Source organism: Molothrus aeneus, chromosome 5, assembly GCF_037042795.1.
Source record: "Molothrus aeneus isolate 106 chromosome 5, BPBGC_Maene_1.0, whole genome shotgun sequence".
Classification (NCBI taxonomy): Eukaryota; Metazoa; Chordata; class Aves; order Passeriformes; family Icteridae; genus Molothrus; species Molothrus aeneus.
This window is the reverse complement of record NC_089650.1, coordinates 36,731,873-36,758,465: the sequence shown is the minus strand read 5'-3', so window position 1 is coordinate 36,758,465 and position 26,593 is coordinate 36,731,873. Positions and strand designations below refer to the sequence as shown.

The 26,593-nt window shown below is 40.7% G+C and overlaps 1 protein-coding gene across 1 annotated transcript in view; it reads right to left on the bottom strand.

Moving 5' to 3' along the window:
- The window catches only part of WIF1 (WNT inhibitory factor 1), a 37,760-nt gene extending 11,423 nt beyond the window's left edge, over nucleotides 1–26,337 (bottom strand). Inside the window, exons 1-4 of the mRNA XM_066549742.1 lie at nucleotides 26,165–26,337; nucleotides 25,934–26,073; nucleotides 8,367–8,475; nucleotides 2,464–2,604 (exon numbers count right to left, since the gene is read on the bottom strand). Of these exons, the coding sequence (XP_066405839.1) occupies nucleotides 2,464–2,604; nucleotides 8,367–8,475; nucleotides 25,934–26,073; nucleotides 26,165–26,300 (526 nt within the window). The 5' untranslated portion in view covers nucleotides 26,301–26,337. The remainder of the gene's footprint in view (nucleotides 1–2,463; nucleotides 2,605–8,366; nucleotides 8,476–25,933; nucleotides 26,074–26,164) is intronic.
- Nucleotides 26,338–26,593: the final 256 nt, after the last annotated feature.

Here is a 26,593-nt window from a genome sequence, read left to right as displayed (position 1 = left end):
ATGATACAAGGATGACAGATACTTCTGGGTGCCACCACTATCCTCAAAACACCAGAGTCCATCAAACAAGAAGGCAAACTAAATCAAAACCCTGTGGAACACCATCAAAAAGGCCTGCTGGGTAGAAAAACAATTATACAAAAATGCCTTCCCAGATCCCTCATGGAGAATTAGGCAGGAGAGACTGCCTATTCCCTTCAGAAAAACTCAGCATCAGTAGGGAGCAGTAGTAGGCACAACCTCCTCATCTTGATGCTCTGTTGTGTGACATTCCAAGTGAGAAGGTTCAAAACCTCTGAGGTAAAATGATATGCCTTAAAAGTAAAGCTGTTTGCAGCCATAGTAATTGTAGTAAAGGATTTTTGGTCCTACTGTGTTCTAACACTGTATTCTAGGACTTTTTCTGTAAATGCTTCTCTCTTTGTACTCAAATGCAGAACTGCTATTCATTACCAAAAAATGCATGCTTAAATGCATACCATTTCAAGCAGAAAAATAGGAAAACATATACTTTTTCTTTGTGACCACCTGTTAGCCACAAGAAATACTCTCTTATCCACATAGTTGCTCCCTTGCTCCCATCACTTCCTCGGCTGGGACCTTTTTGTATGGCCAAAAATAACCAGAAACAGTGGCTAGGGCCCTGACAGGAGCTCTTCACCATGTATATCTTTCAGAGGAAGGAAACTCACACCTACTCTAACACCAACCACTCTAGACATTCTTATCTTTCTCAGCATCTGTCCTAAAACACTGCTGTTTCCACCTTACTAGACACAGGGCAGGAATTGAACATATTCCAGTATGGGCTGGAAGAGATGATGTGAGAAAGCTCCTCCTTGGCATGTCTCTAAAGTTTGGGAAATCTTCCTTCTGTCTCTCAGCTGGCTCCATGAACAAAGAACTGGGACAATAATCAACCCCAGGTTTCCTGAGAGGTCATATGATGCAATACTGCTAAATTGTTAGATATTACAACTTGTATAAAAATGATAACAACAAATAATAACACAGAAATTATAACTTGGATGACTGCTATGACTAAACTGAGTTTGGAGCCCTTCCTCTTTAAGCCAGTGTTTTCCAAAATATAACTGTAACTCTGCTCTCCCTATTAGAATACCCCAATTCTATTTCCAAAATTTACGTTCAGTATTTTTGAGCTGAACTGAAAATAAAAAGAGAGGAAAAGTTTTATGTTGTATTTACACCAGACACACAACTTCATACATGAGATATGATTAGTTTTGTGTATTTAAAGCCTCAATTTTTCTTTCTGTTTCTCTGCCCACTTCTTCTCCCCCTCCTCCACGTTCCCTGGGCTAATTGACAGCAGGAAGGCTTCAAAGGGGACAAGCAGCTTTGCTATTTGGGCATAGTGAGGTTTCAAAGAATAAACAGCTCTGGCTCCCACTGCTCACTCTTTGAAGCCACACTACAGCCAATTATCTCAGAGAAAATAGTGCAGAGAAGAAAATGTGGGACCGTGAACGAAGATTTAATAGGGGAAAGAAAAAATCTTGTTCTTTGTACATCAGCCCTGTCATGAGTTAATTTGATACAATTGCACATGATATGGGATAATTATCTTGTCTTGGACACTGATTTTTCAATTTCCATAGCCTCAGCTTAAAGTGATAATTATAGTCGTTTGTGGTGTATCAAATTAATTCAGAAAGTCTTATTACATAGTGATTATGGTTCATAGATCAGTTGATTGAACAAGTGCTCTCCTTTCCAAGCAAAAACTGCAAAAACTTCATGGCTTTTCTCCTACCAGCATGTCCTCTGTGTGCTTACTGCTTGATAACTGGAAGTACTGAACAGCAGCTTCCACCATTTTACCTGTATCAAAAGCCAAGAGGTTGCACCTGAGCTACAGAGAAGGTAAAGCCAAGTTTTGCAGAAATTTTCTGATTTAAGATTTTTTTGTATTCAGTTTGGACGTGCAAGTTTGAGATTTAGGGAACTAATGACACCAAGCAGGAACTGAGGCACTGACAGCATTAATTGTCCCCAGTGTCCCCACTGTAGTTCCCAGGAGGCCAGTTCCCCAGATGATGTGCCATTTCTGGAAAAGTTAACCTCAGCCTTTCACAGAGCTAGCTCTCCTCCAAGCACCTTGAAGTGCTTGCTAGTAGGGGCTTTTCATATGATACATCTCTATCAATGTCTTTAATTAACATCCTACTGCTGTTAATGTGATGAGCAGTGAACAGCAGGAGGGAGAAATGTCTCCAACCCAGTGTGCTCGGGGAGTTCTGTAAGAAAAGGCTCAGTAAACACGTAGTAAATGATCAACAAAGGGCACACAGAGACAGAAAGCCTGGAATTCACCATGATTGCTTCATTGATTGTGTGACTGCTTTACTTCCATCCTCTCTAGCTCTTATCCTAAATGAAACATAAGACAGTTAGGTGACCTGATCTAACAGCATTCCAGCATGTTTTCTTCAGTGTTACCTTGCTGACACGTTTTAAAGAAGATGGCGTTCTGAGGGGTCTGGAGAATAATATTGCCTTCTGAATTCATTATGATCACGTTCACTTCAAATGCAGCGACCCCATCTTGTTTTCCAAGGCAAGGGAATCCAACCTGAACAACTACAAGGATAATAATACCAATAACACTTATATTTACATGCACATATACACATACATACAAAAGCATACATTGCAATACTAAAAAAAAAACCAAGTTATAGATGTATCTAAGCTTTGGAGGAATGCCATTGATGAAACAATGTAACACAGATCCCTTTATTCAGAGGCTCTAGGATTAGAAGTAAAGCAGGTCAGGAGAAGAGCTTATGTTCATTTGCTGAAATAACCCCAAGAGTCTATAGCACAGACAGTGATCTTAACACAACCATACTTTTCTTGCAGATGAGGAAATTAATCATGTGGAGGTATCTAAGGATATATCAAAGCATGCTGGAAGCCTACTTTAAATTTTCTGAGTTGAACTGCTCACTTCTGAGTCTAAATTTTCTGTGCTGTCACATGACTTCTGTAAAAACATATATTTAGGGGAAAAGTTACTTTAGGTAAGTTTTTCTCATTTGGATATTGCAAATATTACCTAAATGAGATACTGAGCTAACCAAAACTTACTCCATAAAGTGCTGACAAATGGTACACTTGATAAGTATGACCATGGGTGCAGTTTTTAAAAAGAAGACATAGACACCCCACTCTGACAGAGCTAGTTGAGAATAGTGACATTTGGACATTACTTTTCCAGGAAAAGTATTCAAACACTTTTGAAATACAAAGAGTTTAAGCAACTAATTAAGGCCAGTAAATCTGGAGTATTTTAATGCTGAAGTAAGCCCAGTACCTCAGAACTATGGAATTCTCTGTTGTGATTGTCACAAGAGATCTTAAATAATCTTGAGATGAAATGATTTTATCTCTCTTCTTCAAAATTGGCTCTTCTCAGCTGCCTGATAAGTCAAATCCAACTAATAGAAATTGTTTATTCTTTCTTCTAAAGCTGGCCTGAGATTTCCTAATAAAATACAGAGCTAAAAGCCCTACATTTGGGTTGTTTTAGATTGCTTGCTATAAAAATTTTGCAAGCCATAATTTGGTCATTTTTGTTATTTGGTGCCTTGGTAAAATACAGAATAATTTATTGCTAAAACCTATTCTGCCTCTGGTAAGTCCTACAAATAGAAAGGTGCCTTGCAGTTCTCATTCTGAAGTAATTACATAGTCGAAGGGCTTTTGCACCAACCTTTACAAGGACCAAAACCATGTAACCAGGTGGCAAGAAGGAAACACAGTTTATTATTTAAAAAATACATTTTAAATTCTGTAATCTTCTTAAACTGTAGTAACCTTCTCATAGCATCAATGCTTGGATTAGGATGTGTTTTATTTGAACAAATTGCAATGGGGAGGAAGATGTGGCAGACTGTTAATGACAGCACTATAGCTGTATCTAGATTTCATTGAATTGGTAGCAACCCCTGAACTCCCCTGAGATCTGGCTGTGGTTTAAATGCCTTGGGAAAAACCCAGCAATGCATCACTAGAGTCCAAGGCCACAGATCATAAACCTTTTATTCCAGCACTGCCCACTTTGGAATTTTTGGACTTAATCATGTGTCTGAACAGGCACACAGATATGCAGTAAAGGACCCTCCTGTGAGCAAAAACCACCTGGATCCTGGCTGAACTCTGTGGTGGTTCAGAGTTGAAATAAAGCCTCTAAGCTCTTCCTGAATCTTTGCATTTTTATGCCTGTTTGATGCTAAGCAGCCACCAACAGCACCACAGTCAAACCAAAGCACAGAGGGAAGTCCCTTGCATCAGAAAACATGGCCACGAGCCCCTGTGGCCCACCACGGTGCTGAGCAGGGCCACAGTAGGGCAAACCTCAGCTGTGGTCCCTGCTTCCCTAATTCAGGATGCAGTCTACATTTGTCCATCACTGGCTAGTAACAAGGAGAGGGAATCACAGATATGGACCTCTTTCTGTTAACCATCCTCCCAAAACCAGGCCAGAAAACAGCCTCTCCTGCACATAGATATTTCTGTATCCTCTGGAGCACTTGTATCCAGGGCTGCAGAGCATATGGCTCTAATAGAACAAGGAAAGTTTAACAAATTTGAAAACTAACCTAAGGAAACCTAGTGACTTAAACCTAATTTAATTTTAGGTAGTAATTAGCATGCTCTCCTAGGATGCAGAGAATGCAGGTTTAATACCTTTTGTCTGGGAGGTCATGCCTTTTCCCTCTGCTTAGGAAACTGAAATTCTCTAAATTCTTCAGTAGAAGCAGCTGAGAGTAACTCCTGGATATCTGCAAGCCCTTCAAGTTTGCAAGCAATTACCTTACCCACTAAGCAAGTGTGCCAAGGCCAACAACAAAAGCCACCTTTAGTCTCCACCGCGATTGCTTAAGCGACATCTCTGAATGACCAATCTCAACCAAAGCAGGCATGAAAGGTCTGGAGAGGAGTGGGAGCCCATACACAGTCCTGCAGCCCACTGCCACTCTACCAGCATGGCAGGCAAGAGCAGAGATGGTGTTGCACTCAGTGGAGACACTGATTTCTGCTGCTGAGCTTGGAGAGATTTTCAGCCTGTTTGGATGCTCAGCACCTATATTTTAACGTCTCAACACCAGCAGTGGGCAGGGAGAGAAGGTCTCCTGAGCCTGGCTGGTGGGCTGTGGGGCTGGAGGAAATGCACGAAGCAGCGCTGTGCCAGCAGCCTGCTCACACCAGCCTGCACCAGCACTGCCCTGCCTGGGTCACACAGGGACAGCAGGGGCCAGCTCGGGCCACTCAGGGGCACAGATCTAGCTCAGTCACAGGCCACTACATTGCTTCTATACAATGTACACCTATAGCTGTGTTTACCTCTCTGAGTGTGGTGCTCAAGATGTTAATCACTGCCACAAAATGACTCATTTTGTTTTCAACTTGCCACCCTCGGATTGAAACACTGGACCTACATAGGCTTTTCCCTGCAGTCAGAAATGAGCAGCCAGCTGCTTCTCACTGGGCAGGTATCCACACTCCTCCCAAATATCTTTTGCACAAGCTGAGCAGTCTTAGCTCTTTAAGCTCCCTGAAAAGCATCTCCAGTCTTCTTAACATCTTACATGTGTTTAGGTGTAGCAATATCATGTTGTGAGCACTGAGTCAGCTACAAATTCTGGGACTTGGCAATAGGTTTTCAATAAGTCTAAGGAACCTAGGTGATTTAAATCTCACTTAAATCCAAGGAGAATTTAGTACCTCATCTCAGGATGTAGCAAATTAGAGAAAGCTAAGAGAAGGACAAGTCTGCATCCAATGAGAAGCAATTGAGTAGGCTGTGACTCTTCAAAGTCTGGCAAAGAGAAGAAAAATCAGGGGATACATAATAGATGTATACAAAATCATGGATAGGATGAACAGGATAGATTGCCTATTGTCTCTACCAGTGCAAGGACCAGTGCCCATCAGATAAAGCTGTTGCAGTCAGACTTGAAACAACAGGAGGGGGATCTTCATGCAATGGATGGCAGTGAACTCCTTGCCAAGGTGATTGGAGGCAACAGAAGATGATATGGACTCAAGGACAGCATGGAAAAGTACTAAAAAGAGAGATCTATAACTCATAGGGGCTTACAAAGTAGACAGATCACTTAAGACACAGGAAATCATGCTGAAAGTAGTAAAAGCTGAGAGGGTAAATGGAAATATCACATGTGCTTGTCCTCCTTTTGCTCTTCCACAGGTCTTCTTACGGCCACCATTGGCCATAAGACAAATACAGGCTATAGAGGCCCTACAGCAATAAAGCCGTTCATATGCCTTATTTGGAGACAAATATCCTCAAAGTTTCAAGAGTCAACTGATTTTTATAAAACCACTGGGTTCAATTACCTCTGAATAAGGTATCTGTTAATCCTCTTTCTTGTTTCCCACGCTCATGTTTACTATGGTTGTTCTTCCCCTTTTATTTCTCCTTAACTCTCTGTAAGGGCAATTAATTTTCTTTGGAGTAAAACACTTTTTCAAAAAAATACCATGATTGCTGATTTGTCACTAAATACAAGCTTGTGGTTGAATTTCTTATGGCATCTGTACATATAGAAAAATTCTTTGATAACGCAGTAGATCCAGGCAAACCAGACTAGATTTGCCAACTCTGTTTTGCCAACATTTAAATTATATCAATAACTACAAAGTAGCAAACAATCACTACCTTGATAGCATGTATTTACTTAGGACTACTTAGTTAATTTTGGCCAGCTAACAGGGAGTGTAAAAAACCCACCATTGCAGTAGTGTCTCACCATTAAAAGTGCACATGCTTCAAATATTGTATGGGTACTGAGCACTAGAACACCAAACAGAACTGAAATACTGCTTATCTATACACCCAGTATGCACATGATCCATGCAAGGGAACACCATGGACATGCCCCTATTAGTCCTGAACTGAGGTACCAGTGCTGCCAACAGGACAAGTCTTTTGTATCTTTAATAAGATCTCCCATCAAGATGGTTAACAGACCTTCTGCTGCAGCTGTGAGCTCTCATCTCTGCCCTCCCTGCACTTTTAGATTAAGTTTTCCTAAACACAGTCAGAAAGGAGTCATTTTGGTCTATCCTTTCTAGATAGTTAAAAATAAAGGGAGAAACTGGGTTATATTAGAAAATGCTGAGTGCAGCAGAGTGCTTTTCACGAATCTCACCTGCATTATATGGAGATGTAAGTAATGCTTAACAAGAACTTGGCCTCTATGACTTTTAGGTTGCTTTTAAGTATCTTTATTTGACATTCATTGGGCTTGGAACCAATTCAATTGCAGCAGTTGTGGCACAAATATCATACCATCTTTCACCCAAATCTATTTTCAATACCACTCCTTCAATCCACACTGAATGGAGAGACCAATCATTCATGCTAAATTCCAGGTGTCATAGCAAAAAGCTGCATTGAAACATTACTTCAATGCCAATCTACCACAAGCTGAAAATGGAGAATATTATACACAGACTTTCAGAATTTATCAACTGAAAAAGAGAGAAGGAATAAAGACTCATCAGAGATGAAAACGTGTATATTTGCAGTCCAATTTTCCTGTTTTATTATTCATTTCTTTCCCACATTTATCCCATAGGTTGGCTAAGGCAATTTAGGAAACAGTAATCACTTAGACACTGCTGTCATCAAGATACAAATTTCTGCCTTCCTACCAGAGGCTACCATGTATGAACCCTGAAACAGATCACATACACTCTTATTCATCCCCTTCAGAGCTAACTGGATTCAATAATCTTTCATGGAAAGCTTTTTCACTCAAATCAGCTCACTACACACCATGGTATTTCTGGAGCATTTGCATTGGCTTGGGCTTGGCCTCTGCTGTGGAGTTGTAAATTCCAGTGAAGGATTAAGAATGCACAACTAAGGGATAAATAATAAATGATAATATCCTAAACTAGAACTTGTGTCTTTGAGCTGAATGCCTGATGACCCTAAATGAAAGCAGAACATCCACAAACTGCAAATTCTGAGAAACAGAATAATTTGATAACTTTTCCAATAGTGATCAAAGAATTTGTTTTCCAAAAGTTGTGCAACTAAGTAATAGCATTTGTGAATTTTATGCAACAATTTTGTACAAGTTTCTGCTGATTTACCCACACATAAAAGCTTCATGTGTCTTGACTCAGACAAAATATGCTGCTGTACTTAGGCAAGGCAATTACAAACTGTTCAGTGCCAAGCACTGTGGCAAGCATTGCTTTAGGCAATAAACTTCAGAACAACAATTCATAATGAAATATTTAGACTTTACTGGCTGTAGAATATATTTTACAGAAACAAAATTTATAATATCAACAGTACAAACCTGATGCTTTATGAGGAACTGTTCCAAGCAGGGGGATATTTATAGTTGGATCAGCCATTATGCCTTTATCCAAAGAGTGCAAAGACAGGAATTCATAGTAGTACTCAGCCTACAACAAAATAAATGAAAAATCTATATTTATTTTAATCGTATTCACAGAAGCAAACTATTGAGCGCATAAACTATAGCAGAACTACTACACTTTTCATGATGCCATTTACTGGATTAGCTTCTATAGTTTCCCTAAGTGCTTCTTCATCTAAACAAAATTTTCAGACAATTTCCTCTTATTTCATAGATTGCGAGTGACCATACACAGTAATCAGCATGCAGCATATCAGCAAGGAAAATGTCATGCATATAGTGGAGAAATATATAGTTATACAGAGAAGATGCTTTTTACAACCTACACCATTCATCTGGCAGACAACAAAAATATCTGAACACTAAACTCATTTTTAAAGCTGTTTTTTGGGCAGAATCCTCCTGGAACTGACTGGTGAGCCTCGATGACCTTCCTGTACTATGAGTGCAGTTTAAAGGGCATGGGCACATACAAGTGTGGCATGAGATTATCCAGGCTTGCTCTTGGCTGGTCTGCACAGCTCATTGCCTTGGGCAAACAGTGCCAGGCAGTGAGCAGCCACACTGCTGGGGCACCACAACAGGACACATATCTTGTTTACAGCTCTGACACTGCCTTGTTCAACCCCACTCTATTACCTTGTTCCAAGGGTGGAGCTGAGAGCTCTCCTACCAAGCTGGCTTCATGTCACTCATTAACTGCAACATCAATGACCTGTTTTGGCGATCCCTAGAAAATGTTGGCATGATTTAAAAACTACTTTCCACTACCTTAATCCTACCCCCAGTAAGCACCTGCATTGTGGCACAGATTGCAGGCTCTGGTACTTTTGTCCATGGGAGCCTGGCCTCTCTGTTGGGTCATCTGTTCAAGCTTTCTTCACATTTGATGCAAAGTGCCATCATGTGTCTGCAATGTGGCTCTACACACCACACACAGCTGAGATGTATGCACCTTAGCCAGTCACTAGAGGCTTCCACTACTGTCAGTAGCACAACTGCTGGTGTGCAGAGCAAGTGGAAATGAAACTTCTATGTTAAATTGTGGCATCTCATTTACCATGAAGCATACAAGGGATTACAGGTAATTCTATCTGCTGGTCTCAGGTAAGTGCTTGAGACCTTAGCATGGGCACTGGCAAAAATGTGTTTCCATCTGCTCACTGACAGTAGATGGTATTGTTCTGTCTACTTTTTAGATAAAAGAGTGCAGCAAAGAGAAATTAAAGCCAAAACTTGGGCTGGTAAATGATAGCTTGCTTATGTCTGTAAGACGTTTGTCCATATCCTTAGCCAGAACAAGGTCCTTTTTCTCCTGTAATATCCTAGTTCCCTAGTACAAGAAGGACTGATGACACCAGAAAAGCACTTATGACCTGGATAGAATGGTTGTTATGAAATTCCTGATCAGCCCTAGCATTACATCCACTTGCTCTGTAGGGACAGTAAGGACACCCCACAACAGAGAGGAGATGGCATGAGGGGCTGCACTCTACATGGACAATCTTCAGAGGGTGTTGTGTAGGCACAGAGGCCTTGCAAAACAATAGGGCAGGAAACAATGAAAGGTTTTAAGTAGGGGTTAAACACATGGAGTAAATGTGTGAGGGAGACAGGACATGGAGAGAAACAGTAAAACCAGAGATGAAAAATGAAGTCTGGGGTAATGTTCAAAATGCTGCTTTTAATTAAAAACATTTTTTTTCCAATACAATATACCATGCCAAAATATGAAAAAAGGCCATAAAGTCAGATTGTGAACATTTTTGTTTTCAAATAAAACTTTGGTTCAGAAAAATAATTGTATGTCTCCACACATCTATAGAATAGTGCAGTGAGTGAGTCAAGGCTCCACTGTCTGTTTCTCATTGGTTAGCTTTGATGTTTGGTCGTATCTAAACCAGGTCATAATGAGTTATGACCTGGGATATTAAAACATTATGTTCTTACTATTCTAGTAAACAACAACTGGTAACTAGTCCAAATAGCTCCACTCCCGTATTTCCATTCCAGACACACTGTTGTGGAAGGTCAGCTTGTGAGCCAGATTCCCAATTTGTAGGAAAAGGACTGGAATCTCATTTTCTAGAGCCAATTTTCTAGCACCTAAGGACAAAGACAAAAAGAAAGTTCCCCATGGACCCATTGCTGCATGAGCCACAATACTCACAGCTGCTGAAGGAAGTAATTCCTCTAAGCAGGGCAGAGGCGTAGCAGCGGTTGGTGCCTGAGGCAGGAATATGCTCTGATGGCACGTTCAAAAGATGGGAAGAGACATTGCACAAGCAACAGGCTGCTCAGAAGAAAAACCACACATTGCACTGTGGAGAGATAACTGCTCTCACCATTTCTCTGCAAAAGTTTGTACATCTGCTGAGTTGACAGGAACTGAACTTCTTGAAATGATAATATCTAAGAGCTGAAACACCTTAGGTAGATCCAGCTAGCTTAACTTCAAAGTCATGTGCTGTAGAGTATGTTTGCAAATCATGTGTGCTGGATAGACCTGGTTAAATTTTGACATTAAAGTTATACACAAAAATCCCAGTCTACAGAGGTTGCACAGTGAAGCAGAGTAGTTTCACTCCTCAAATCTGTGAACATAAAACATGATTTGACTGCCATAAATCCTACATATTTGGAGAAAATCTGTCTTGACACTAACCCTACATTGAGTCTCCTATATTGTCCCACTGTAATTGGAGTTGATTGCCAACTCCAATTGCCAATTAACTTGCATTAATCATCATGACTGAAAAGCAAACAATACGCTCTCAGCAAATATTTACCATGCTCCAAACTACCATGAAATTTAGTGATGATGGTTAACTGAAGATACAGGTTTGTGCAATTAAAATATGGTCTAGTGACTACTGTAATTTATGCTGCAAGTAGTCATTGTGAGTGACCTGGTAGTGAGAACAAGATTTGCTTGGATATTGTTGACAGTAAAGGGAAAAAATTATCATCTATAATTCTCTTTTCCATCATACAGGCACTCTCATGGGGTTTTTTGGGTTTTTTTTTGGTTGTTCTTTTTTTTTAAAGCCGGCCTACCAACTCCCTGGTATGTGAAGATCTAAATTTGGTAGTGAAGGTAAATCTTAGATGAACAGTATTGTCAAGGGTGGTGAAGAAAATGGGGTTTGCATTAAATTGCTGCTCACTGACAATTACACACTTTGCATGGACAAAGGACTTTTGGCTTGACTTCAGGAAGCACCCAAGGAGAAGTATGCTTTACTTCTGTGGAAAATCTTTCTTTGAGATCCTCAGAAACTGAGGCAAGGACCCCTGCAGACCTTGTGCGGACATTCTGGGGAGCTGCTGCTTTGAGGCAGCAGGTAGCCCCAAGCAGCTGCCCTTTAACTGTTCCCCATGTGGGTAAAGCAGAGAGAGGAAATTTCACTTTAGGCAAATAATTCCTTGGTCGGGATTAACTTTTATGGAGTCTGAATGGTTGTTTTCTATAAATCAGAGGAATTTAAAAGGTTATAAAAATAATGAAGCCCTCTAACAAGTATTGCAGAAAACATCTGTCGGCAGTTTGGTTTTAAATGATATACAGTTAAAATTCCTACAGATCTCCTTTCCTTGGTTCAAGATCTACTGCACCGAAGCTCTTCTATCATTCATATGACATGTTGTTTCTGCCTGATTTTTCTTTCATGTTTTATCAAAGAACTCACAATAGTAAGCTTTACATTTTCTTCATTTTACACGGTAGACATAGAATTGTAGTACCTAAAGTAAAGCAGAGTAGCTTGAACTGTTGTATGTTATGGTTCAATAACCTAATGAAATCTACACCCTTTCTAATTAAGAAGCAAATGTATGTTAGCTTTGAAAGTAGATGTAAGAAATTAACTATATTTTCTTCTCATTATTTTAAAGAGATCAATGCTGAATATTCTGTTATCAATTAAATGACAAATATATCTTAATGCCAATTTTCTATATTTAAAGGAAGAAACACATCAAAGAAGTTCCTTTTTATTCCAGATCCACAAATATTTCTGGCTATGCACACACTGGAATATTCTACCCTGCATTATCCATAGCAGATGCTCACAGCTGCATATGCCATAAATAAAGTCACGAAGTGACACAATGTATGTGCTTGTCAGGTGTTTACAGCATGGACCATTGCTTCTCCAAGATATTCACTGCATTAGGTCAGAGAAGTTGGTCTGTGCCCCAAGATGAAGCATGAAGCAAAGTGAGATAAATTCCAACAAAGATTATCTGTACCGTGCATAACAGGCTATTGAAGGAGTCTGGCCAGAGTAGGAAGTTGTACATATATGTGAGCATTATGTTACTGCACTGCAGTCTAGACACTTCTGTCATGAACAACATAATGGGGCTCCCTTAGACAAGCAGATAATAATGTGTCTGCCTACAGACTGCCCATTTTTGTGCTAGGGACAGAACCCATGAATTGGTCCTGTCACAGAGTGGGTAAACCATTTTTCACACCTCAGTGTAACACTCAGAAACTTGCTGTCAGGCTCAAGAGGTAGACTTAAAATGGGAGGCATGCTCAACAACATGAAGCAATACTGAAACCTGCTCTGAGAAAATCAGTTTACATAGAAGACAGGGTAATCTGACTGTCTTCCAGTATCAGCTGCTAAGGGTATGGGAACAGATTGAAGCAGCAGGGTTAAAAAAACAGAGGTGCACACAAAAGGAGGAATAGAGATATTTGCTGTTTCAAATAAATTAAAAAAAGGACACTAACTGGAACTCAGAGAAATGGGAAACCTCAAAGAAAAATACATTATGTGACATTAGTAATTAGACAATGCTGTGGTGAAATACTCACAAATCTGTAGAGCCTCTTCTATGCCTGCTTTCTTCTCATTAAGGAAATCATGGCAGATTGAAGAAAATCCATGCACAAGAGGGAAGGAAGACTTTTTAACAATAGAGTGCATCCCTGCATGAAACTTTCAACAATAACTACTTGTGGTTTTAATGGTTTTAGAAGAATGGTATAAAACTCTGATTTTGCCAATGGAAGATGACTAACTGGTGCTTAATGTCTCCTGTGGCATTTAGCTGTGGATGGCAGATCAGGTCCTCCAACAGAATGATTTATGAAATTGGTAAAGTGAAATTTATCATTTGTTTTTAAAAGAAACCTCAGATTTTGAAAGGTGACATTACAGCGTTCCAAAAACGCTTTGCACTGGGGAGATGGTCTGAAATCTTTGCAGAATACATCACTTTTCCTCCAAATACTGAGAAAATAATTTCTATAAAGATAAGTAATAAGAAAAAATCGCTGCCAAGAAGCTTGGTGAGGTCACAACATAATAGATTTAGATTATATTTTCATTGTTTCTGGCAGTTGTCTGCTCTTTGGGAGACATGGGAAACAGGGCTCCTACTCAGTAATTTTGAGCAAATATTTTCTCTCACCAGAACCTGAGCTCTGGAGGCACTCTAGCATTTGAAGCAGTAATTTGAAAGCAGTAATTTGAAAAAATTGAAAAAGTAATTTGAAATCTCTGACTGGAAGCTGAAGGGCTTGCTAGAAAGATGGGTTTGAGAGGAACAGAGTTGAAAAAGAAAAATCCAAGTATACCAGCCGAGCATTAACTCTGAAAATCATCATCATGCCTAAAAAAGCAGGCTCCTGAGACAGAGGGACAAATAAAAGCCTAGTACACATTCCTGTCCATCATTAGCCTGCTAATGACAATACAGTTTTGGTTTAGATCAGAGGCAACCCTTGATGCAGCAGGAACCTGCAGTGGGGACAGTGGGGCTGTTCCACCAGGCTGGAGCCTTGGTGGAGCCTTTGCATTTGTGCAAAGAGATGCACAGCAACCTCCAGGTTAAGCACAAGCACGTGGAGACAAAGGCATGCAGCATGCATGGTTTTCTTAAAACAGTCACAACAAATTTACAGCTCTTCAGTGATGAAAGTCTCGGAGTTTCTCATTCCTCTCTCTTGCTTTATTTGGAAACAAAGAAAGCAAAATAGCCCAACTTCCCATATTTAGACCTTTTTTGTTTAACACATTTTCTGTAATGCATTTTAGCACAGCTTCACCAGATTAGTTTTGAAAAAAATTGTGCTGAAAGAAGACAAAATCACCAAGGTTTTGACAAATATGCAGTTAATTACGTCTTGAAAATTTCTAGCAAGGAATGCTATTTCTCTGCATGAACCAGGCCTGGTGCACAAGCTTCCTTTAAATTGTTTTCTCTCATGTCTTACAGATGAAAATTCGATAATTCTGCTTTGCGGAAGGAGAGAGAAGCAAACAGTACACCAAAAAGAGATATACCATCAAGAGTTCAGATTTAAAGTAAGTAAAACACACACAAGCCTTTGCTATCTTCAACAAAACATATTGCTCTGGTATCCTGAAAGCTATTCTCCTGAAAAGTTAATTCTTGTTCCAGCAGAGCAAGGGCTAATTCATTCTTTGTTCACCCAGGAAAAGATTAGTGGTGGATATTTAATGATAATGGATGTTCAAAATACCCACCTGTCACAGACATCTTTTGTGAAAATCCTTTTCTTAGGATTTTTTCCTGCTGAGAAGCTGAGAGGTTTCAGCAACAAAATGTAAACAATGGTTATCTGCTGCTGTGGAATGCATCAGGTGTGTCTGTGATTGGCCCATCTTGAATGTTTACAATTAATGGCCAATCACAGCCCAGCTGGCTCAGACTCTCTGTCCGAGACACAAACCTTTATTATTCATTCCATTCTATTCTTAGCTTAGCTAGCTTTCTGAGATGAAACTTTTTCTTCTATTCTTTTTAGTATAGTCATAATGTAATATATATATATCATAAAATAATAAATCAAGCCTTCTGAAATATGGAGTCAGATTGACGTCTCTTCCCTCATCCTGAAAACCCCTGTGAACACTGTCACACCCACCTCCCAAAGCTAATAAAAAAGGAGAAAATTATTATTGCCCTTAGAGAAAAAAATACAAAAAACACTGTCTCATCAGGTTACTTCCTAAGAAAACAAGTCTTTTCAGGCCTGCCACTGCCACCTGCAACACTTCTATGTGGCTCTATGTACACTGAGAAAAACCCATAGGGCTATTTGCTCTCCCTCACAGCTTGAAAAGTAAGTGAAAACTTGGTTGGCTGATCCTGGGTGGGCACCTTTAGATTACAGTCTGTTTACAGTTTCAGGCTTTGGATAGACTTATTGATAATTAGTATTTACCCTGAAAATTCTTCACAGGGAATGTAAAATAATTTCAATAAAATCTTTACAATTAGGGAAGTGATGGCACTAACAAGCGTTTAGGTTAGTTATGATGGGAATCTGAACAGACACTATATTTAGTTAAGCAGACTAGTTCTAAGAGCAAAAATGTAAAGCTTAAAGATGAGGCTTATCTGATGTGATGAGGGAAAGCTCACAGACTAAGAATAAGCTAATCCACATCTTGAATGGTGGTAAACATGGATAATGCATACAGATTCATTTTGGCCACGCTTCAAACTTCCAACTCTTTGTTCTTAAGCCTCACAGAATAGCTTTGAAGTTGAGGATAAAGCTCCTCTAGCACACCATTACCAAAGAACAACCTTCTGATTATGATCTCATGAAAGTGTAATCAATTACTTACACAAGTTAAAAGCGTGGCAAACAGCAAAGGTCACATAATTGGCCTTTATTGAGTCCATGTGTTTCTATCTTGGCTTTAACTGGCACTCTTGTATAATAAATATAAATATCTCTCTTCAAAATGTAAGCAGTGAACTTTCTCAAAAGTTACGAAATCTCACAACAGCTTTTGTCAGACTGGAGTCCTTCAAGGGTTTCAAAGAGGGATGCCTCCACTTTTGTGTACCCATGTGACAGAAAGTTTGCAGCACCTCTAACTGAGAGTTTCTTTATTTATTGCTCAGCAGATACCGGTCTTCAGCCTTATTTTACAGGAAGACTAGTGTTTAAAATTTGAAAAGATGCAAAAACTCAACTCTGTCCTGACTAGTCATTAGGAAAGACTTTGTTAACACTGCTCTCTTTTAATACCTACTGCATGGATTTTCAAATACATTTTTTTGTGAAAATTGAGAGTCATTTTTTTCTTATTTCATAGGCTGTTGTTGATCAAAGCAAATCCTAGATACTACTGTGAAAGAAAAACTAAATTCACTACTAAGTGCTTTCTAAGTGTATCTGAAAAGGAACTTGTGTGTTTGCTGTTGTACCTGAAATCACACCGATTTTTCTACTGAATGAAGACTCTGCTAAGTGGATGTATATTGCTGTCATATTTCCATGTACTATAGAGGCTGCCACAGAGTTCTGTCCTCCATAACTATACCCTGAATTATTCAAAGCACGATGGATTTCTCTTCAGAGTAAAGTAAGGAAGAATAATCCTATCTCCAGTTTCTGGTGGGAATCTGAGCAGGTTCTACAAAGAGCTTTTCTGTCTTTTGGACTTTTTCCATAGGCAGGGTCAGCGCAGCTTCATCCCTTGGTTACAGTACCAGCCTCACAGGTCCAGTCTTCTGAGCTGAGGTCCAGTGTATTTCCCAGCATCTAAATGGAGTATCTTTTTTAAAACCAGCTCATCCTTGACTTCCTGTACACTCAAAGGACAGAGACCAGTGCTTGCAGAAGAAAGTTCAGCCCAGCTAGAATCTGATTTACCTGCTGTCTTGAAACACCTTTCTTTCCCTCCCTGGGTGCAGGTGGAGTCTATCTGCAGCATAGGCATCTTCACAAGGCCCAGACTCTGCTGCCTTGACAGAGGGTCAAGCTGAGCTTCCAGACAAACCTTTTAAACACGCAGGAATAAGGCCCACTAAGAAAGGCAGGAAGTTTATTTTGAGAAAACGACATCCTTCTGTTGTGGTTTTTTTTGATTCTGGATAATGTGACCTATCCTGTGTCAGTCTAAATCCTGACAGGGAGGGCTGGCAGCTGAAAGGTCCCCAGAAGAATCTTTTGCAGAGACCCTAACCTCATTTTTATTAGAGAAAATGCATGAGGAATGGCAGCCTCAGAAATGAATGTGTGGACCTCCCCAAGCCCAAATTTACCTGTGATGAAAAACAAGCAGGAGTCTAATGACAGCAAAAGTCTGCACTCTGCTATAAGACAACTGTCCCATTTGGGATTCCAGAGTTTTGCTAAGATCAGAGGTATAATTTATTCCTTGATGAGTATCTGTGGTAAACCTGGTCTGCTGTTGCAGACTGGGACCAAATTGTTCTTTTTGCCACTCAATACATTCCAAATATGTTGACAATCCCTAATTTCTGCTGGAGTCATAGGCTGCTGGAGATTCCCCAAATACCCCAAACCAGCCTTTTTTGATGAATGAAGTGAGTAGCACTGGGCTGAATGGGGTCCACAACACTTTCAGGAAGAAAAAAATGCTGGAGGGGAACAATATCCCACGCCACAAACCTTGCTGAGCAGTCAGGTCTGCTCTCTACATCACTACAGGGCACAGAAATGGCTTAAGAACCTTGGTATGATCCATCACCTACTCTAAATCAGGAAGGGGGAAAGACCTCACTGCACTTAATTCAGTCTTTGCAATCAGGGACTGGAACACATATATAAACCTAGAGACAGAAGTTTCTGTTGGAGTTGCTGCATTTGGGAAGTGGCAGAAAAGCAAGAGATTCTACAAGAATTTGCAGAGAATGTGAGCTTTTTACCCCCAGGTCACCCTTCCTCCTGCCCAGAAACTCTCAGCTACCTTGTACTTTGAAGTATTTCCTAATTAACATAATTTAATAAATTTATACTGTTTGATTGTATTTTACAGGATGAGAAAGTCCTTACTTTTGGATGAATAAAGGTATTATATAAATAGGATATGCCTGTAGAAATGTTTTACATCTAATTCTGGTGTCAGGTGATTCACAGAATCATAGAATAAAAGTAGCAGTGGCATCATGATACTATAAAAATGATGAAGTTTACTGTAAATATTTGGCAAGACAACTAAAAAGGGAATATTAAGTAAGCAGGATATTCACACAGATACAATTCAAATGCGGACGCTGTCAGTGGGCAGGATAAGCTGCAGACTTTGTCCCATCAAAGGAAAGTTACCATTAGATCAAGTAAAAATGTGAAACCCATGGCTCTTGATGTGATGAAGACTTATAGTTTTTGCCTTAAGGATCAGTATAAGCTGCTCCATCCTGTACCTAACACCAACACGCCACAGGTCTGATCAGAGGGAATCAACATGTTGGGTTACAAGCTTTCAGCTACCCTTGCCAATACAGAAATCAGATAAAGCCTATGCAATATAAATAGAGGCTTCTGTGCAAAATTGGAAGGAAGGAGGTAAAAAAGCCAGCACAAAGCAAAACAAAAATATCAATCAAGGTAACTGCTAACATGCTTTGCTGGAAAATTAACTCTCAGCTCTTAATATGTTATGCATATCATCTGTTGCTCATGATTACAGACCCAGATAACTGTATTTTGCCCCTTCTTCCTCTCTGAAGTGTGCTGCCTGTGCAACCTGCCTGTTCTCCCTGACAGTCTCTGCTAGGAATATTGTAGCCACATAATTGCTTGCAGAAACTTTATGTATGCTTTAACTTTATGTGGCTTCACAACAGGAAAATAAATTTGTTTCAGCATGGTTACTCAAGCAGACTCTGTTTCAACAGCTCAATTTATTTCCCAAAACCTCTGCAAGAAAGAAAACTGGCTAAGGCTCAAACTTGGCAAAATGAGACCAGTGTTTGCTGTAGTTTAAAAGCAACAGGTTGAAGTTGGTACTTGTACTCCTTACTGAAGGTGTTCATTGGACTTGATTATTTGTCTATGAGGTTTTAAATCTCACATTCCCTTTGGCTGTATCAATATTCACACATTTGCAAGTTGAGGGCAAGGAGAAAATATTGCAGGAAGAGCTTAACTTCTGCTCATCAAGAGGTTGTGATTTGTCCATGTCTTCCACATGTTCTGAGAAAAATCAGGTTCATAATCACAGAATTGAAAGCTCTGTTCTCTGATGGTCAGGATGTTCCAAGAGCCTGCCCTCTGCTTCTCTGGACAGCTGTTATTGCAAAGGCTGGCTCTCTGGCTCTTGCTGCAGGTTTCTGTGCTTCAGTGTTCAGAGCTGGTGACAGATCTTCTCATTAGTGGGCTGCTGTTTGGGAGTTTATTTTGCCTGGTGATCGGCCAAAACCTGAGGCTGGGAGATTGCCAGGTTTGATGTCAGGCATATTTATTTCCTTTAGGATCAGCTGGGTTTACCTAGCTTTTTATCCAGGCAAAGGGGCAACTTCAGAGGATTTGTGAGACCAGCTCTGAAAGTGGTGCTTGGTCTTCAAGTTATTTATTGACGTATTTAGCACTGATGACAGCAAGTGCTGAAGCAGCTCAAAGATAATTGCCCATTTTTCCTTGTATGGCCAAAAAAGATGGACTCCATCATCTGGTTGGAGTCAGCTGGTTGGAAAACAAAGCAAACTTTTATTTTAGATGCTAAAAAATCCCAGGGGTTTTCTTGTTGTATGGCTGGGGAAAAAAAAATCACCCCAAATCTTTGAAAGCCATTGCTAAGGTCTGCTATGAACAGAACATACTAAGATTCCACATACTGTGGTGGACTTCAGGTATCAGAGCTGGGTAAAGCCTCCTAATGCCTCTGTACAACAGTAACAGCATCTTTGCTTTCTTTAAGTTACTTTTTTTGAGGCAGATTTTGGGTTGCTGCTTCACTGTGAGACTGACTGACCTCTGAGGTGGACCACTAGCAACTGCTCTCCAGCTGGAGCAATGCACCTTTTTCATCTAAGTGCCACTTCCTCACTTCTGCAGCTGGAGTGTGGGGGAAGGCAGTGCTGAAGGCCTGGGCTCCATCAGGCACAGCCCTGCCAGCCAGTCAAGGTGGGTATTACATTTCCACCATGTCTGGGCTACAGTTCACTGATGCAGTGAAGAGCTTGGCCACAAATAAACTGTCAAGAAGCAAACAAAAACCTCCCAGCAAAATGAAAAAATCCAACATGGTAAAAGAGACTAGTACAAGTAAAGTAGAATCTTTCAGATGGTAGAATTTGTACAGAAAAAGGCAAATAAAAGAAGAGCAAACCCTAACAAGCCAAATGTAAAATCACAGGAAGGAAAAACAGAAGAGGTTTTGAGATGCATTTTCTTGAAAGCTTTAAAAATATTAATCAGGAACTCATTGTTCTGAGCTAAGGTATTCAGCTCTTGAAATTCTATTCAATGTGATGCAAATATCTACTACATATCAGTTTTGAAAACTCTGGGGCACACCCTATTCCTCACATATCTGCATGCCCTAGGAAGAGTGTGGTTCCTTACGTTTGTTTTGTATGTACATAAGCACTTGACTAAAATCAAGTCAATAATAGTTGCAGCCTCAAAAAAACCTCTTTGGAAAGTGTGAAAGCAAGAGAAGATGTTAAATACATGAAATTAGTTCAGTTAGTTCTCATTTTTGTTAGGTCTTTCTCTATAGCATTACTTGTTAATGGCATCAACTTAAGATCACTGAGAATATACCTGTGAAACTGTCTGTAAAAAGAGGTGATGTTGCCAGAAAACATTTTCACTTCCACAAATAGAAAAAAGAAACAGAGGAAGGCAACACAAGAGGAAAGCCTGGATTTTCTATTTCAGAAAAATTGTTAGTAACACAGGGAGTAAAATCTGTACAATTTTGCAAAATATAATCTTGACGCTTGGGATGTCCTTGTTAGTTCCAATGCTTTTCAACAGTTATGTTGTACATTGCAGTTACTACTGTAAAAGTAGTGAAAAACACTTTACAACTAGCTTTTTGTTTTGTTAAAAATGAATTATTTATAGAAATGATAAACAATGAAAATCTTGAACTGTTTACTTAACATAGGTTTACACTGCTGTGTAAGAAGAATAATTGTGTAGTTTACACACATGCCATGTAAATTACTATGGAAACCAGATGCAGCTTACACTACAAGGTGCCTTGTAACTCATCTCTGCTGAGCAATAAATCCCCCTTTTCTTCTTGGCAAAACTTTGAGAAACTTTACTGCTGTTTTCTATCAGTAGATAGAACAGATGGCTGGCACATGCCTGCTCCACTAAGAAAGTGGGATTTCTACAGTATTACTTTGATCCCTGGTGGCATGTCTACAACACAGAGACGCAAAATACCACAGCTGAGTAGAATCTAAATATTAAAGGTTTTGAGCTGTGCTTTTGATTTGAGAACCCCCTGTCTAAAAATCATGCTCACAGTATGTAAACATCTTCACATTCCACATGGAAATTTTGGTACAGAGGTCAGAAAACAAAGTATTTCCCCAGTTTGGTGACATGAAGGTGCAGTGAAGGTATCACTGAAAATCACAGGAGTGTGAGTTAACACAATTACCTTGACCAAACTTCAAGAAGACCCATACTTTTATTGGAAAAAAACTCCTAAATTTTGCATATTAGACATTTTTTAAGCTGAAAAGCATCACTATAATGACTGGTTACAAATAAGATATTTACAAAAAAATTCAGCAGTTTCTTTGAAGAAAAGTTTCCTTTGAAGAATTAGGTTTTGAAATTCAATACTTTAAATTTTCTTTCAGTTTATCAGGGAAATAGCCATGTTTGACTGGAGCACCTTATTGCACCACTAATGCCTTAAAATTGGTGGCCTGATATCTTTCCTCTGAGCAAGGAAACAAATGTTCCCCCAGCATAGCTGGATATTCCATTTTATCTTTATGGTCAGGCTACATCTCAGCAGTATAAGACATAGAGCTATTCAAGGCTGAGCTGTTCAGGGCTGATGGGCACGTTGCTGGGATCAGAACTAGCCTCCAGGAGCTGTTAACTACATAGCATTCCTGACCTTCACTTAACTATACAGAAATGACCATAGAAAATGCACTGAAGACCACATTCCCTCTTTCTCAGAGGTGGGCACCTTTTTGATTGACTCAAGGTTGTGAATAACTCTTTGAGACTTATTTCAGATGTCATGTCATGCATTCAACTATGCACCAGGAGAGGAACTATGGGCTACTCATAACAGTGGGGAGGGGGAAATGTGCCACCACAATAATTCATCTGACCACAAATACTTCTCCCATATCTGAAAGGAAAAAAACAGCCTGGGCAGGTTGTGGCCCAGATTGACTATTTCTCTGGATCAGACCAGAGAATGTTACACAACAAAAATTCCAACTTGCTTTTTGGTTTATTTTTTTCACCTCCTGTCTATTAAATCAACTGGGCTGCTGCTCTGTCACTGATCACTTGCTGTCTGGGAAATAATCAACTTTTTAATATGGTTCTCTTCCACCAATATTCTCCAGGATGTGAACCTAATTTTGCAGCTCTCAGAATTCCCACTGAAAGTTAAAAATACATGTTGGTTTTTGTAGATTTGGAGATGATTAAATACTTGTCACAAATTCTTAAATGCTGTAGAGATTATGTTATCACTGCAATCTTTGGTAACTTTCACTAGTGGACACGTGGAAAACATGTAAACATGTTGCAGCATTAATCACCGTGATAGGGTCTCACTGGGAAGTTTTTTAGCTCAATCTTCCACAGAGGACAAGACCACTAAAAGCCATTGTATTTTCTTTTGGAAAAACCATCCAGAATAAGAGCAAGAAGCACACCAGTGAGCTCTAGTGGTTACATGGATGCGTGCTATATACTACATATTATCACTGATTTTTGCTTTTTTAAACCTTTCAATTCAAAGAAATTTGTAACTGTCAGTTTATGCAGATAACATTTCTAAAGAGAACATAGTACCTGTAATGTTATGCTTTAATTTATAGGTAGAAGCATAAAGTGGATAAAAACATGACAATCCCATCACCTTTAACTTTCTTGTCACCCCTGGCTCATCCTGATTTCACTTGCAAAAAACCTATATATTTAGCACCCTCAGACCCTTAAATTTTGGGTTTCCCCTTACATTTCCTAATAATTAATTAGAAGTAATGGACTAGCAATTAAAAGCGACTAATGCTTTTCTTTGGTTAATGCTTTGTAGTGAAAATTATTTTGTTTGCTTATTAAACTAAATCTTTTTAACATAAAATGTATTCAGGAAACAAAGGCCACTGCATCAGAAGTGTAACACCTAATGTAGTGAGTTTTAAGCACTTCTGTTTACACAGAATACAAATGCAATCTAGTCCTTAAAATGTGCCTTTCAACAAGCCATTTTTGAGTTAGAATATTCAGCCATGCAGGACTGAGAAGCATTGCCACTCCCTGGGTTGAATTATTTACTCACCTCAAACTTGGATCATCCTTTATCCCAGGAGCAGGTAGATGGGACCTACCCACTGGATATTTATACGTGCTACAGTGCCCTGCTGGGGATCCCAGGTGTGCTGGGTTGACCTTGTCTGGCCCCCATCTTGTTGATATCAGGACCAGGAACTGTGTAATGCCATGGACATCCTGCACTTACTCAAGAGAAGCCTTGTATCTGTAGACCCAAAAAGGGTCTAGCTATTCCTAGAGGTGAGGCATATACTACTGGGAGCCCCCAGACACTGGAGGCCCAGAGAAACATCTTCAAATTTCAACTGGGATACAGGGTCAAGAGGTCTATAAGGCACAACACCCACAGAAGAATTATTTCAGTTTTACAAACAGAAGGCAACAGTATGCTAGTTAACATCTATTTTGCAGAAAGCAGTCTAGCACTTCAGCATTTCAAATGCCTTTCTTCTTTCAAAAAGTACTAGTTTCCATTTCTTTTCCTTCTTCCTTTCTTGCTTTCCCCTTTCTCTTCTTTTCTTTTCCTCTCCTCCTCCCTTCCACTTCTCATTCTCCCTTCCCTCACTTCGGAAATTCCCAGAAAAGTACAGAATAAAGGTAGTAAGTTGTTAGCACTTCCTTGGATGTGTTAATGGAAGCTTCTAAGAACATGTATACTTAAAACCAAAACAGAACACTGGAAAAAAGTAAAAATGTACTCATTTCTTCCCTTCATAAAAAAATATTGGAAGTTCTGGAGAAACACAGAACTTTTTTAACCATTTAGGTATTTCACTTACAAATTATGCTTTGTCTAAGAGGAATTCAGTAATTTGGAAAATAGGAGGAGGACTAATGGGTCAAACACCTTTGCAGCTGCTCAGAAAGGATTTCGTCCTGCAAGTGGCATCAAGCAGAACATTTTCCTATACTGTCTTTAAGCCTGTGACTCTTCTCACTGAAATCAGTATTGGAACCACCTTTTCCTAATGATCCACCTGTAGGCAGCAAAGGAGGGAGAGCAGAGCACAAGAAGGAAATCCAAGAGGACAGTGTTCAGTCTAACATCTTGATCACCCATTAAAAAAGAGCTAGTTTTATCATCAACAGCAACTGAAGCTGGCAGAGAAATGGAACAGAAAACACAGTCCCAAAACCAGCAATTATTTCTAGGTATTTGAATGCCAGCCCTGGGCGTACAAAGCTGTTTTCTCTGTAAAGCTTGATGGGAACGCCAAAGACCTAGAGCAAGGCAGCCTTTGTTAGCAAGTTTTGTCTCTCAACATTCACCTTCCTCTCTGGAGGAGGGAGTGAAGCATTTCCTAAACCCAAAGGCTTTGTGAGGACAGCAAAAATTGCAAGGGCATCAGACAACACCTTGAAGCCAAACAAGTCCTGTAGGTAGAGAACTTTCAAAACAACCAAAACAACAACAAAATTTGTGAAGCTGCAATTAGCTGAATTATACAATCAATGATTACAATTTAAATGGAAATATCGTTTCATCTCTATAAAGTTCTTTATTGTATAAAGTCACTGTTCATCACTGTAAAAAGGAAATAATTTTATCCAGGATTTTATGCCACCATGTTTTTTCTGTATCCATGATAATGTACACTAACAAGTTTCAGCTTTATGCAAATTCAACATATGTTGTCAGTGTGTCAAATCATACATATGTTTCTTCACAAAAATATGTCACAGATTCTTACATTTTCAACAAAAGAATCCAACAGGATTCAATAAACTACAGATTTATGTGGTTTTACAATTTAACTTGGTAAAATTAGGTCTACAGAAGAGAATTGCTATTTAGTAGCACTACAAATTTAGCCTGCACATTTAGTACATAGAGATCAATGAAGAGCCTGTAGCGTATGTTCATAAGCTAAAGACGAAAGAAAACTGAATCCACGGAACTACGGTCCGGTACAAAATTTTACGGCAAGTACAGGCGACTGGGGTGTTCCTAGTGAGTTCTGTCTCACGTCTCACCAGCCTGAGGGTTCTCCGGGCCGGGCCGCCCGGCGCTCCCACGCACCTTCCAGCCCTTTCCCAGCGCGCTTTCCCAGCCATCCATCCCAACGCGCTGGCAGCAATCCCTGCTCCCCGAGCCCCCCGCCCGCGCCTCGGACTCCCGCTCTCCGGGCTGCCCCAGCACGCCTCGGAGAGGGTTTCCTCAACTATTCCAAGGCCAAAGCACCTGCCTGGGTTTACAGAGCGTTCCCGCCCCTTGCCGCGGCCCCATCTCGGCACCTACCCGTCCCGTTGCCTGCCAAGTGAAGTTCATGGCATGGATGCCGACGGGGATGGCGGGCATCCTCTGCTGGGCTTTCCTAAAGTCGTGGGTGAACGGGGCCATCTTCCCCTCGGACACGATCAGAATATCCTCCTCGAAGCCTGCGGAAGGCAAAGGGGCGCAATGTGCGGCAGCCCCGCCGGGCTCGGCTCCGGGCTCCCGCCCGCCGTTCGGGTCAGCGGCCGCACTTACCGATGAGCACCCGCGCCTGCTGGGCGTCGATCCACAAGTAGAGGGTGTCGGGCTGGCGCGGCGCGGCCCGCAGGCTGCAGAGGCTGAGGGCGCCGCAGAGCAGCGCGGCACAGCACAGCCGCCCCGCCGGGGCCATGCTCCCGCACCGCCCGCCCGGGGCTCGCCGGCTCCGCTGCCGCTCCTCCCTCCCTGTGCCGCGGGGCGGCCCCGGCGGGGCGGTGGCAGCGGCGGGGCGGGCACCGGGGAGGGCGGCGGGCGGCGCCGCGGGCGGCCGGGAGCGCGGCGCTCGCACGGTCCTTCCCCCGCCGCGGAGGGCGGTCAGCGCTCCGGGACTGCGGGTGGCCCCCCGCTCCCGCAAGAGCAGAGCCGGAGCCGGGACCGTGACCCACACCCGTTCTGTCACAGGGGACCGGTGACACCGCAGGGTCG